At 44.4% G+C, this 13,035-nt stretch overlaps 1 protein-coding gene across 2 annotated transcripts in view; it reads left to right on the top strand.

Annotated features, from left to right (window-relative positions):
• The window catches only part of USP42 (ubiquitin specific peptidase 42), a 31,140-nt gene that overhangs the window by 8,383 nt on the left and 9,722 nt on the right, over positions 1 to 13,035 (top strand). The window contains exons 2-5 of one of the 2 annotated variants that reach the window (XM_073648007.1): positions 2,460 to 2,688; positions 5,647 to 5,856; positions 7,938 to 8,048; positions 11,068 to 11,170. In XM_073648007.1, the coding sequence (XP_073504108.1) occupies positions 2,469 to 2,688; positions 5,647 to 5,856; positions 7,938 to 8,048; positions 11,068 to 11,170 (644 nt within the window). In that variant the 5' untranslated portion in view covers positions 2,460 to 2,468. Of the gene's footprint in view, positions 1 to 2,459; positions 2,689 to 5,646; positions 5,857 to 6,241; positions 6,495 to 7,937; positions 8,049 to 11,067; positions 11,171 to 13,035 lie in introns of those variants that run through there. The other variant, XM_073648008.1, reaches the window with a different exon arrangement.

Raw genomic sequence — 13,035 nt, forward strand, 5'->3', positions numbered from 1 at the left:
AGCTCCTCCTGGCGAAATGACAGCCACCATAACAGAACCCCGTGAATCCTATCAAATAAGCAGGGTCTGTCCAGTGCCTTGTCTTTTGATTTGGCAATATGTTGTGGTTTCTGTTAGAAACTTTTATGTGAAGATATATATTTATCAAGGCTGGACCCAACCCAGCAGCCGATTTACCAAAAAATAGTCGTAAGTTATTTCTGATCCTCTAATGAAGTCCTATCGGCTCCTGGATGATTATAAACGAGTCTTAAAGTGGTGTATGTATGTATATAATTTTTTAAAAGTTTTACCAAAAAGTATAATTCGACACAAGCAAGAATGACAACCCAGATCTAAGTCACAGACTTGATAAATGATGAAGCTAAAATAAATACGACCAAAGCATTTGATGTAAAATGATACTAAGGAACGTAAAGAAAAAGCCATCATCTAAGAAAGGGATAAGATCGCTGATCTTTCTTCTTGACTAGAAATGTGTAGTTGTCTTTGAGATCCTCCAGGATGTAGCGAGCAGTATTAATGAAAGGAGTTACAGTACTTCTTTTATTTCTTCTAGAGAGCAGAGTTTTCCACCGGTCAGACGCCTCTCACCCAGCCAAACCAGAACTCACACTTTGCACTGATGAGGGGCAGTACACCGAAACACAGTGTCTGCAAATTGAGTTTCTGATTCTGGCTTATATCCTAAGTCATGTGATAAGGCTCGTTAAAGGGTCGCTATTGACTTTTAGGATTGCTACTTCCTGTAGGTGGCCCTAGAGTTCTGGTCCTCTTCCTCTCTGAAGAGACCATTTCCACTTTAAGAGAAATTTACCTGCTTGTGACTCTTTATTACTATGTCTCGCTTTTTAACCTACGTATCTTTCATTTGGGCTATTGATTCTGGGATGGAGGGAGTGGTAGGTTCCAGCCAGAGTTTAAGAATTATTATTTTTCCCTAACAGCAGTAGAGTGTGGATTAATTTTGGAGAGCCCTTGAATTGGTTGGGTTCAACATCTGAGCTGTGCCAGTAGTGTAAAGGGGTTAATCAGGGAAATAAAGAGCAATTAGAGCCCCAAAGTGTAACAGCAATATAAAAAACCAAGCTTCCTTTTGGAAATATCTTCTGGCAAAGCCACAGGCCGTAGAATGAGTCGGACCTGGGCAGGTGACACTTGGGACATGCAGTTAATCTATTGGAAAGAGTCTTTTTTGGGGTCTATTAAAGGTATAAATCGCCCCATGCATAACTTTAAATTGTGTTTCTCTCCAAGATTCGCAAATAATGCTCATCCTAAATGAAGCCAAGCCCACTCTTACTTTGGTAGAAATATCAACATCATCTAGCTGCTTCTTCCAGTATTTTATAGATGGTGTCTCCTCTACAAGTTGGGTTTCATCAAGGCATAAAGTGTTGATATTGAGTGGGTATATATTGTAGGTTGCCCATTACTGAGAGTCTGATTTGTTCAAACTGTTTATAAACAATGGGGATTGGGACGGTTCTTAGATATTCGGTACATGTCAACTTATTTCTGATCTTCTAAATAAGTTATATCAGCTCCTGGATGATTATAAATGAGTCTTTAAGGGGGTTATCAGTGCTTCTTCTGTAATGGCTGGTGAGCGACACTAATGACCTTGCGCTCGCACCTATCCGCCAGGATCCATGCATGGTCAGCAGATATCGTGCACCTTTACTGGCCCATGTGGAAGTCAACAGCTCCGGACAACCCTTGAGGACCTGTCCAAGTTCAAAAGTGCCCTTCTTTTTTTTTCAATTTATTCTCATTCTCACATCTCCCCTGAGTCTTCATGGGGGGGGGGGGGGGGGATGAATAGAGGGAACCTTAACAGTGATATGGAGGCATGGTGGGGGTCCGGTAGGTAAGTCTTTCTTTTAAGACCACAATGTGGCCCATTTTTAAACTAATAAAAAGTAGTGGATAATCTAATTAAAGAACAGAGGCTTAAAAAAAAAAAAAATCTGATTACTCAACTAATGATCATGGATACTTTTTAAACAGATTTGAAGGATCCTGCTCCAGTGGCCATGTCGGTAGTCCATGACTTTTGGACCAGAGCCCTGCAAACCTCCTCCTACCTGTATCCTGGACCGCCACTTTCTCCTGACTGTGACCATGATAAATGTCAGATGTACAGAGTGGGATTGGGATCACTTTTAGGAATATTAACTTTCTGCGGCATTCTAGCGTTGTTTGACTGGCAGACCCAAACTGCTTTGCTTCTAGGAGACTATTGTCCGTATATACAACAGATCCCATAATACAGGATGGGAGTTTGTGTGGATCAGCGGCCATGTGTGTGACTGATAAATCTGCAGGTGGTATAGTGTGCTAACCAGCTTAGGTCCGGCTTCAGAAACCATCTTCCAAAAGTTTGAATAATTTCATGGAGCTGAATTATAAAGAAAGCAAAAAATCTAATCTTTCCTTTTATTCCTATCTTTTCCCAGTGTCAAATCATGACCATAATAGATAAAGTATCTTCAGTGACTGCAACATGCCGGAACCAGCTTTACAAGCCAATGGCGCCATCATCTGGAGACAAAGACACAGGTTCGCCAATTTGGGGCGTAGTATCCTCCCCAGCTAAAATCTCTCTTGGACCAGTACCTGGTGCTGCCGTCTATTCGAGCTCCTATGTTCCTGAAAAGCCTGTGCCTTCAGAGCAGAGCGATCCACGTAAGACCCGGCTCATGTGCAGATTACTTTTCATGTTTCAAAGGAGACTTAATAGCCATGGATTTTTCTTAACCTACTTGAAGCTGTTAAGGTGTCAATGTGTGTACATGTCTTACGGTCTTCCACAACCAGATGTATAAGATAATAGCAAGACCTATATATAGTTTAGGTGATCTGCTTTATTGAAGGTGTCCCCCAACCTTTCTTATCTTGACACCAACATTCGATACAAATAAATCTTAGAAGCCCCCTGTTTACCTTTTATTAAATGTAATCATTTTACAAGTTCCCAAAAAAAAAAAAAAAAAAAAGTAATGCCCCTATAGTGCCTACTTTAAATGGAACAAGGCCCCAGAAGAAGAAAATATATATACTCCCCTAACTCTGAGCCCCCCCCCGTTCCCAGCTGACTTGACGTTTTTTAGCATCCAAGCACAGATGGATCTTGACACTGACATGCAATGCGTGCCCCCGCCACCTTGAAAGCCATCTGCGGCTTACACACAGTTGAAAGTAATGCTTGCATCACCAGCAAGTGTCAGCACATCACGGGTCACAGGTTTTTGACCCCTTCTTTATAGCAGAATTAAAGTGTTTTGCATTTATTCCACATTTTTGGCCATTTATTTTATTTTTAAAGGCCATCATATGTGATCAGTCATCATACTATGCCTTAAATCCAAAAATAACGATCCATATCACAATATAGTGTCACAGGGATAAATGTAAATCAAACTGTGCTACTCGGCAAAATCCTTAAATCAAGTGAGCCAGGTAGACTAAAGTGAACGCTAGGGCAAGTATGTACAAGAATATATTTTTCTTAGCAATATCTGAATATTCTAACACACAATCAAATAAAAAGAGATGCCTCTTGTGTGAGGGACGCAAAAAATGCCAGCCCAATATATAGAAATATTGTTGTCATATGCACCCTTATAGATAGCATGGAAAATTTAGGTGGTCAGATAGTTAGACAGCATGGTGGTTTCCTACTTACGGAGCCAAGGAGCAAGAAATGGATAGATTATACTACAATATTAAAGTGCATGAAAGATTATCATAGTCTTTCTTGTAAGAGATAAATACCAATGAAATGGCTACTGTAAAGATTGCTTGTTCATTAGTATTTACTCTTGTCACCTCATTGGGGGACACAGGACCATGGGTTTTATGCTGCTGTCCACTAGGAGGCGACACTATGCATAATCTGAATAAGATTAACCGTGGCTCCTCCTCTGCAGTATACACCCCTGGACGGCGTCAGCCTTCTCCAGTTTTCGCTTAGTGTCACATAGGAGGCACACCTAAAACTTTTACTCCGTTTTTTTCCGACGGGATTACAGATGAAGAAAAGCAGCTCTCCTGCGAGACTCCCGGCATGGCTCCTTCCTCTGCCCCCTATTATGGGGTGCACAGTTGAAGTTGAGATGACTATTCACCATGTCGCTCCTTCCCCAGCCCCTCGGGTGCTGGTTCGAAGTTGAGACCCCCCCCTCCTTCCTCAATTCCTTTTGGTTTCTGGGTTGAGGTCGGGGTGAGGATAAAGCCCCCTGACTGTGACAGCAGCACCTTCCCTAATCCCCCTCTGGGGGCATTAGGTTGAGACGCCTCAGGTAGGGCCTGTACAGGCAGCACTCTGCAGCTCCCAGTAGCCAGCACACTGCACTGAATCCAGGGACCTCAGCCCTGCTGCGGACTCCTGTCGGGGCCGGGGGGGTGGGGGAGTGCAGGCAGGCATGGCACAATACAGACACAGGCCTTCCTGCGCCTGTCTCTGCGGCAGCACCAGCGCTATGGTGCCTCAGGGGGACCCTTCAAGGGCCCCCCCTTCCGCTGGTACCCCCACCGCTATCCTGCCTTTAGATCTGGGGGGGGGTCCGGTTCAGATCCGGCCCCCTCCCGGACTTCTGCGCCGGCCTGGAGCCCTTTTGGGCATCAGTTATCTAATTTAGACCGCGGCTCCGGCCTAGCCGAAGCCACCACCCTCGGCCCGCCCCCCAGATGACAAATATGACACTCTACAGTGTCATAGAAGGGGCGGATCCAGACTGAAAGGGCACGATTTCACAGTAAACTGCTGCCCTTTTCAGCTCTCCGCCCCCCTTCTTCCTCTTGCTTTACTTCGGCGGCCATCATCTGCTACAGGAAGGGAGAGTTCCACTCAGGGACATGACGGCACGGGCTCATCCACGTCTAGGTCAGGACGCAAGCGGACCCACAGGTCACGCTCATCTGCGTCATCCCATACCACACAGTCATCCCCTTCTAGAGAGAGACACCGTAGTCCCAGGTCATCTAGACCGTCCCCTGCCAGGGACAGACAATGCAGATCTCCACAGCCATCCCTGACCAGAGAAGGCCTCCGCTCCGGTTCTCCCAGCAGGAGACGCCTTAGCGATACACAGGATTCGGAAGGCATCTGTGATTCCGACTCGGACAAGGAAACCGAAGGGTCCCTAATCCCAATCCCCCCCCTAGCAATACAGCGCTAGTTGATGATCTAATCTCATCCATCGGGTGCTGGACATCTCTGATCCGCCCCCGGAGGCACCAGGACACAAGATTTCCTTTGAAGGAGTTCTGAAACCGCCTAAGGTCATCTTTCACCACCCAGAGTTTAAGGCGATCCTTAAAAAGCAGTTCTCACAGCCTGAGAAGTTCACCAATCGCAAATATCTGGAGGCGCGGTACCCCTTCCCACAGGAGGTCACCAAACAATGGAATGGCTACTGTAAAGATTGCTTGTTCATTAGTATTTTTTTAAATTATTACAATATATACCTGTTTATTATTTTTATAAGGGGCTCTCACCCTATGTGACTGATAACAGTTGGGGTCAGGAGACATTGTGCTCTTTACTTACTCCTGGATTTAGCTTTAAACTTGTCTATAAGTTAGCGGTATAAGATTAAAATGCGCCTTATTAAATATCACCATCTTCTTAATTTTTTTCAGAATCGGCCATTCCTGGAGATGGCATAAATCCACCGCAAAAGATCCTTTTCCCGGCAGAAAAACTGAGACTGAAATGGCAGCGGCTACAAAAGGTTGGAGCTGGTCTCCAGAACCTTGGCAATACTTGCTTTGTGAACTCTGTTCTGCAGTGTTTAACATACACTGCGCCCCTTGCGAACTACATGCTCACTCGAGAGCACTCCAAGACGTGTGAGTACGACTCCTCTTATACGCTTCACTTCTGCTCAGCTGGTTAGTGAGGTCGGGCTGCCCCCTGTCCAGCTTTTATGGCTGCCAGACTACTTAGCATGCTGTTCATTATACCTTGTGCAACAGAATGCTGGGTGTTGTAGTAATGCGATAGCGGCCAGCGATCAGGTGGCTGTGTTCTCCCTTTTTTTTTTTTTAAGCTTTTAGCTTGATAGTATGGGGAATGGCGTCCTACAGGCGCACCTCCGTCACTAGTTCTGTATAGATCCAGTGGGAAGCCTTAAAGCCTGCAGCGAGGGAAAGTGGAGGAAAGTGGGTTGCTTTTTTTTATTCAATTCCTACTTCTGATCTCCCGTTTCCTTTAATGTTTCTAGCTGTAAGTTCTTGATGCTAAGCAGCACTGGCTTCAAGCAAGATTGCAACCCATTGCTAAACTTGTCCACTATAATCATTGCCAGTGTCAGCAAACTTTGCCCCGCTGTGCTGCGACAATTAAGTCCTTCCTTGAGCAAAGGCTCGGGAGAGCAAACGCTCACGTTATCTTGCTCTTCAACACCAACAAGCTAATTTGGAGTTTTTTGGCCCTGGACTCAAGGAGCAGCCCAGGATTTGGATGATACAGCCACCATTTTGGGCAGGTATATATGTTCTGCACATCCAACAACTACCACCTGAAATAATCTCTATTAATTTGTTTCTGTGCCGAGCTTTCTTATGGTGGAACAGTGCCCATTGAGTACCCCCTGTAGATGCCCAGGCTACCCGCCCATACTGTATACATAGCAGAAATTATATGTGCACAGAGTTCAGTAACCTTAGAAGCCCATCAATTACCTCCTAAAGCCCAATTCTTACAGAAATACAGGTATAGGATCAGTTATTTAGATGCTGTTCCTATATTTTAATGTATTGCCCTCTTTGCACTTCTTTCAGCCTTTTTTTCCTTTTTCTGTACAGTTATTCTCGGCTACAAGACCCCATACCTGTATACCCCAATGATTTCTTAGCCAACGGCTCCATAGCAGCTGTATGGGGAACCCTTTATGCTGCTTAGCAGACCTGGTTCTTGTGTCTTGCTCTTTAAGAGGAAACTTATAGGTATTGATCTTGCTATCGTTATGTTTGATAAATCCTGGCCCCTTTCCATTTTTCTCATTTTTCCATTTATGTTGTGGCCTATGCAAGGGTTAATAATTGTAGATGATGAACTTTATTGACTCGGACTGCTATAATGAATTAATGAAATACAGGATTAATTCACATTGCGGTATGAGAGGGGGGAATTACTCATGGATGGAATTGTGAAGGCTGCCGCCCAGGGCCGTTGTTAAAGGGGTTTTCTGGTAGTAGACAACACCTTTTTAATTGTCCAGATCTCATACGATTTTGTAAACCTCATGGTTTTTCCTGTCCATTTTATGGCTGTGATTATTTTTGGTCTCCATTGACTCCTATGGCCACAAATCAGCGTCTGGTAAATACACGCTGTGTTTTTTATTTTTTACGTCGTTGGGCGTAAAAAATTGAACCATGAACTTGGGGTCAGTGTGCTGACAGGATTGCTTTAGTTGTAGAGTAGGATACCAGACAGACATAAAGGGTCTCCTGAATTGGTCCTAATGTGTATAGCTGGACTTCTTTTGGGTGTAGACCAACTGGACATCATATCTAATATCGCTGTATGCTTGTAACCTCCAGTCACTTTCTCCAAAGTGTTCCCACTCTCGGCTCTCCTGATAGATCCCTTGCTGGCAATGCTGGAGCACCTGCCTTGTGTTCCTCTGTTATTCCTTTTGGAAATATGAGTGAATGGACAACCCATGCTCCAGAAATGTCTCGTAAAATAGACTTGTCGTGAGACAGCACTTTTTGAATATTTGTTTGCTGAAAATAGATGATATAGAAGACAGAACTTGCAGATCTTGGACTATGGCTTTCCACGGTGAAAGGGTGTAGTCCTCAGTAAGAAACTGAAATGCTTTTATTGGATATATAACTTTTTTTTTTTTATTCTTTCCGGATGCTAATGTTTTTTTTTTTTTTTTTTTTTTTTTTTTTTTCTTCCATCTATTTGCTTTCAGGTCGTGAACAAGACTTCTGTATGATGTGTGTGATGCAGGCTCATGTAGCTCAGGCCCTTTGTAACTCTGGAGGAGTCGTCAAGCCTACTAGTGTTATCAATGATCTGCGACGTAAGTTTGGACCAATATTTCCTAAAACCCAAATGTGATGAACCCGCACCACCCCGCCTGATGTCACCATTATGTCGGAGGGAACATATGACAGTCTCCTCACTTGCACAAACGCAACGTTTCGCACCCCCTGGGGACATGTAAGGTCAGCTTGGCACAGTTTTACACAGACACCCCCTGTCCACACGGGCCCAGGTAGGCACGGGGAGTGAGAGGATTTGGCCCACGCATTCACTGATATGGCACAACACTCGCTCACAACTCTGACAGGCTGAGAGGCGCCTTTCACTAGCACCAGTGAAACAGAACCTTGTCAGCCCAGTAGGACTGCCATCAGTTCCTCGTTAGATACAATCATGTCAAAGGACCAGACTTATAGCTGGCCAGAAACCATCCCCAGTAGCATGGAAAGCTGAAACCAAGAGCACGGACGTGTGGATCGAGCTAAAAAGCAACCCTAGGTTAAATGATATATTTAATCACCTTAAGGGCACACTAGACAAAACACTATATACAAATTGGTTATAGTTGTACAATGGTCAGATATGCACATACAGGAGTACAAAACGTATAAGCAGATGAATCATATCAATTATGGTTTGATGTTCAACCATGTGTGCTGGGCCACATGGGATTGCCAGCTGGTTCCTGTTCCTTCACAGCACGTTACTCTACGTGGCCCTCACTCTAGAAGTGAAGAGATTTCAAAAATGTAACCGGCGTGTGGCTAGGACGTACAATAACTCCATATGGTCTTTAAATCTCCTTATGGAATCCTATGTGACTGGACAAAGCAGATATAGGGGGTGGACTCCGCAGCAGGTCATCCTGTATGCGCTTGCATATTAGCTGGTGTGGCTGGACCACCTGCTGAGCCAAGTGTCCTGTTACAGCTAGACATGCTGAAGGAGGATTGTAAGCTGCCATTAAAGTTTCCCCAACATTCTTCACACCAAACTAAAAAAACAAAGACAACCCTCATATATTCAGTCCTCCTACCCTGTGGCGTTGATATATTGTCCCATCATTCCGGTGACCACTGCAACCGATCCCTGGCCTTAGCCATGACTCTGGACTGTTTGCCAACAATCGCATAAATGGTGGATGTGAGGTTGTCCCTTCAGGATTAGCGTTGCATTATTTTATCATTTTACTGCATTTTCTTCAGTAGTAAATTCTATAGGGAGGAAAAAAAGTTCATAGGAGGGCTTCTTTAAAGGGATCCAGTACCCCAGATTAAAATCATATGTGTTAAGTCGTTGTAATGCTGAAGAAATCCATATCTTCATATTGGCAATCCATTTCTGAGAAATCATGTCCAGTTTTTATGCTAATGAGCCACAAGTTCAAAGAAATTGGCCATGCACTTAATGTCTATTCCCTCTTTCCCCACCTAATAGGTCACTCTTTGTGACCTGCTCCCCTACCCAAGCACTGTCATTACCAGGGAGTGCCACCCCAGGAATGATGGCACGTGTGTGAGATCTTGGGTGGGGGAGCAGGTAACTGACAGAAGAGCGTCCGGTTAGCGAGTGACAGGAGGCCGACGGTGAAAGAGGCCATAGAGCTGTAAGTGCCGAGCCAATTTCACTCCACTTATGGCTCATTGGTATAGAAATTGAACATTATTTCTCTGAAATGAAAAAAGTACTTAACCCAGATGATTTTAGTTTGGGCACAGGTTCCCTTAAGGCCCCGTCACACTTAGCGACGCTGCGACGATCCCGACAACGATACGGCCTGTCGGGGATCGTTGCTGCGTCGCTATGTGGTCGCTGGTGAGCTGTCAAACAGGCAGGCTCACCAACGATCAGGGGAGCAGCGACATCGTGGAAAGAATCTTTCCACGATGTCCTGCTCCTGGTTACCAGCCTGCTGAAGCAGGAGCAGGCTGGTAACCATGATAAACATCGGGTTACTAGGGGCACATTCGCACCTAGTAACCTGTTGTTTATCATGGTTACCGCTCACTTTAGCAGGCTCTTAACCATGATAAACAGCGGGTTACTAAGTGCACGTGTGCCCCTAGTAACCCGCTGTTTATCATGGTTACCAGCCTGATCGTTGCTCCCGCTGGTCACACGCAGCGATGTGTGCTGACCAGCGGGAGAGCAACGACCAAAAAATGGTCCAGGACACTTTGCAGCGATCAGCGACCTCACAGCAGGGGTCTGATCGCTGCAAAGTGTCACACATAGCGACATCGCTGGTGAGGTCGCTGTTGCATCACCAAAACCGTGACACAGCAGCGATCTCGCTATGTGAGACGGGGGCTTTACAGACGCCCTCCTATTTCCCTGCACTTACAACTCTTTAGCATAAGTTAGAATTGGACAAGCGATTTCTCTGAAACTTAAACGTCCGTTGCTAAATCAACGGTATGGATTTAATTAGCATTACTGCAACTTAACATAGATAATTGGTTTCGGGTACAAAAACCTGCTGACTGGTTCCCTTTTAAGTTTGGTATTGCTATAATTGTGCAGACCTGAAGAATCAAATGTGATTGACGGTCCTTCTTGCCACAAAATGTACGCCATCAAAACCATGGTGGAATTGCATTTGGTATTCACCGCAAATAGATATTTGTTTTTTTTTTTTTTTTCTTTTCTCGCCTTTATTTCCTGCTTCTCAGTACATTGTATGGTAAAATAATATCACTCCAAGCTACAGCTCATGCTGCAAAAAGCAAGCCCTCTTATGCCTATGTTAGAAAAATAAAAAAATAATGCTCTTGTAGGAGGAGGAGCAAATAAAGATAAATTGACCTGTTGTGAAGGGGTTAACGTACCTAGGCCGGGTCCTGTAATAATCGGCTGCATTTCTAATCCCCCAATCCAGTGATGAATAACGGCCATTAGTGGATTGGGCGCTGTGCATACAGGGATTTTGACTCCTTTTTAGAACTGCTGCCGGTATCCTGTGTATTGTGCAGCATTTCAGTGTTTGTTCAGTAACTTTTGATTATCTTTATTAATATTTATTTATATTTTTTTTTTTTTTTTTTTTTTTTTTTTAGGTATTGCTAAACACTTTCGTTATGGAAGCCAAGAGGACGCTCATGAATTTCTTAGATACACCGTAGAAGAAATGCAGAAATCCTGTCTCCGAGGTTGTTCTAAGTAAGTGACGTTCACACGTGGCTGGCGATGCAGGCTAATAGTCCGGACTGACGGGTTGTGGCTCCTAGCCAGTCACATGCAATATCTTGTGGTATCCTACAATATCATTAATTTCCACATACTACTTGAAAACCACTGCAGCAATACGTAACGGTACATTAACATGCATATAACAGACGATTATATAGTACTGATCTGTACTGTAGAGCAGGGCTACTAGACAGCCAAGGGCTATGTTCACACGTTGCGTTTTTGCTGCGTTTTTTTTTTTTTTATGCAGACACAACCTGCTCTCTTGGCAGTGCAACTGCTTAAAAAAGCAGATTTTGCTGCGTTTTTCAGGTACATTCTTCTCTTGTGTATGCTTATACAGTTTAGTGCCTGTTCCCAAGTTTTCTGCACCTAAAACGCAGCAAAACCTGATGCCTGCTTTCTTGCTGCGTTTTTGCACTTAGTCATTGCTTTCTATGGGTGGAAAAAATGCTGCAAAAACACTGTGACATGCTGCAGTTTTCCAATTCAGTCAGGGGAGGGGAAAAAAAAAACAAAAACGTGTGCATGAGATTTCTGAAGTCTCATAACTTTTGCTGGTACTGTGAAATGCAGTTTTTAATTTGCATTAAAAAACGCAGCAAAAATGCAACGTGTGAACATAACCAAATAACTGCATGCATTCAGTACAATGCCTGCAGTGTCATCAGATGTGAAGTTCTTGTGCCTGTATGGGTGACACATGGTGCGATCATCAATGACTGATTCACGCTGTTAACTACGTGACCACCGGTGTCTGATGGTGTTAGTCGCCCCATCTGTCCTCTTATCTGCTGCTCCTGACACATGGCATTCGTTAGAGCATGGCAACCTGGGGGGCTGCTGTGTTGGGTGACATCCACAGGCACCAAGGCCTCCTGCTGCTTATGGATAAGATGTGTTTTAAAGAGTAACTAAACCTTTTCAGGCAGCTTTTTATTTGGCAAGCACTCTAATTGCCTGCAGATCAGTGGGGGTCTCTGGATTCAGACCCCCACAGTATTGTGCAGATTCAGTAGAAAGCAGGGTTACAAAGCATATGCTTTCTGTTGAAGCTGTACTCCAGAGTCAGGGCTTGTACCCTCCGATCTCCTGAGTTGCCCACTGTTCGTAGGTGGGGTCTCAGGACCTGGACCCCCATCAATCTGCAGGAAATTAAAGTGCCTGCCAAATATGTAAAACCTTCTTGGATCGTTCAGTTGCTCTTTAAAACTGGACAGCTGCACCTTCCTCGTCCACTGCACACAAGGTGACAGCTGTCATGTTCCCTTGCGTGAAGGCTTGTGTAGATACATCCTGGAGGATCTCCTGTATCTGTGTGCACTAAACTCTTTAGCTTCGTTCCCACCATGAGGTTTGGGTGAGTTTTTGATGGTGTGTATTTTTGCTGGGTCAAAAAAGCGCAGCTTCTTACAGTTCCAGCAAAGTGGAGGGGATTTATAGAAATCTCATACTCGCTGTGCTTTTATTTTACGAAGCATAAACTGACCTGTGGTGCGGGATTCAGATCCGCAGCTTGTCAATTTCTCTGTTTTCTGTGCGGATTTTCCCCACAGACTTGCATTAGATGTAAAAAAAAAAAAAAAAAAAATGCACACGCCTTTTAAGTGCGTTTTATGCTGCAGAAATGCATCAAAAACGTATGTAATTCGCACCTAGTATAACAATGAAAAAACCACAAGAATTTAAATAGGTGCAGAAATTCTGGAAAATGAAAAGTTCACCGTGGGAATGTAGCCTTTCAATCAGGAAAGTGGTCGTGATTACCAGTGTGATCTGTGCTGTAAACACTGGGGAATGGTGGGTGCATCCCCAGCACTGGAGAGGGCGGTGGT

This window comes from Phyllobates terribilis, unplaced genomic scaffold (assembly GCF_046119375.1).
Source record: "Phyllobates terribilis strain yellow unplaced genomic scaffold, ASM4611937v1 Scaffold_9__5_contigs__length_417890890, whole genome shotgun sequence".
NCBI classification, from domain to species: domain Eukaryota; kingdom Metazoa; phylum Chordata; class Amphibia; order Anura; family Dendrobatidae; genus Phyllobates; species Phyllobates terribilis.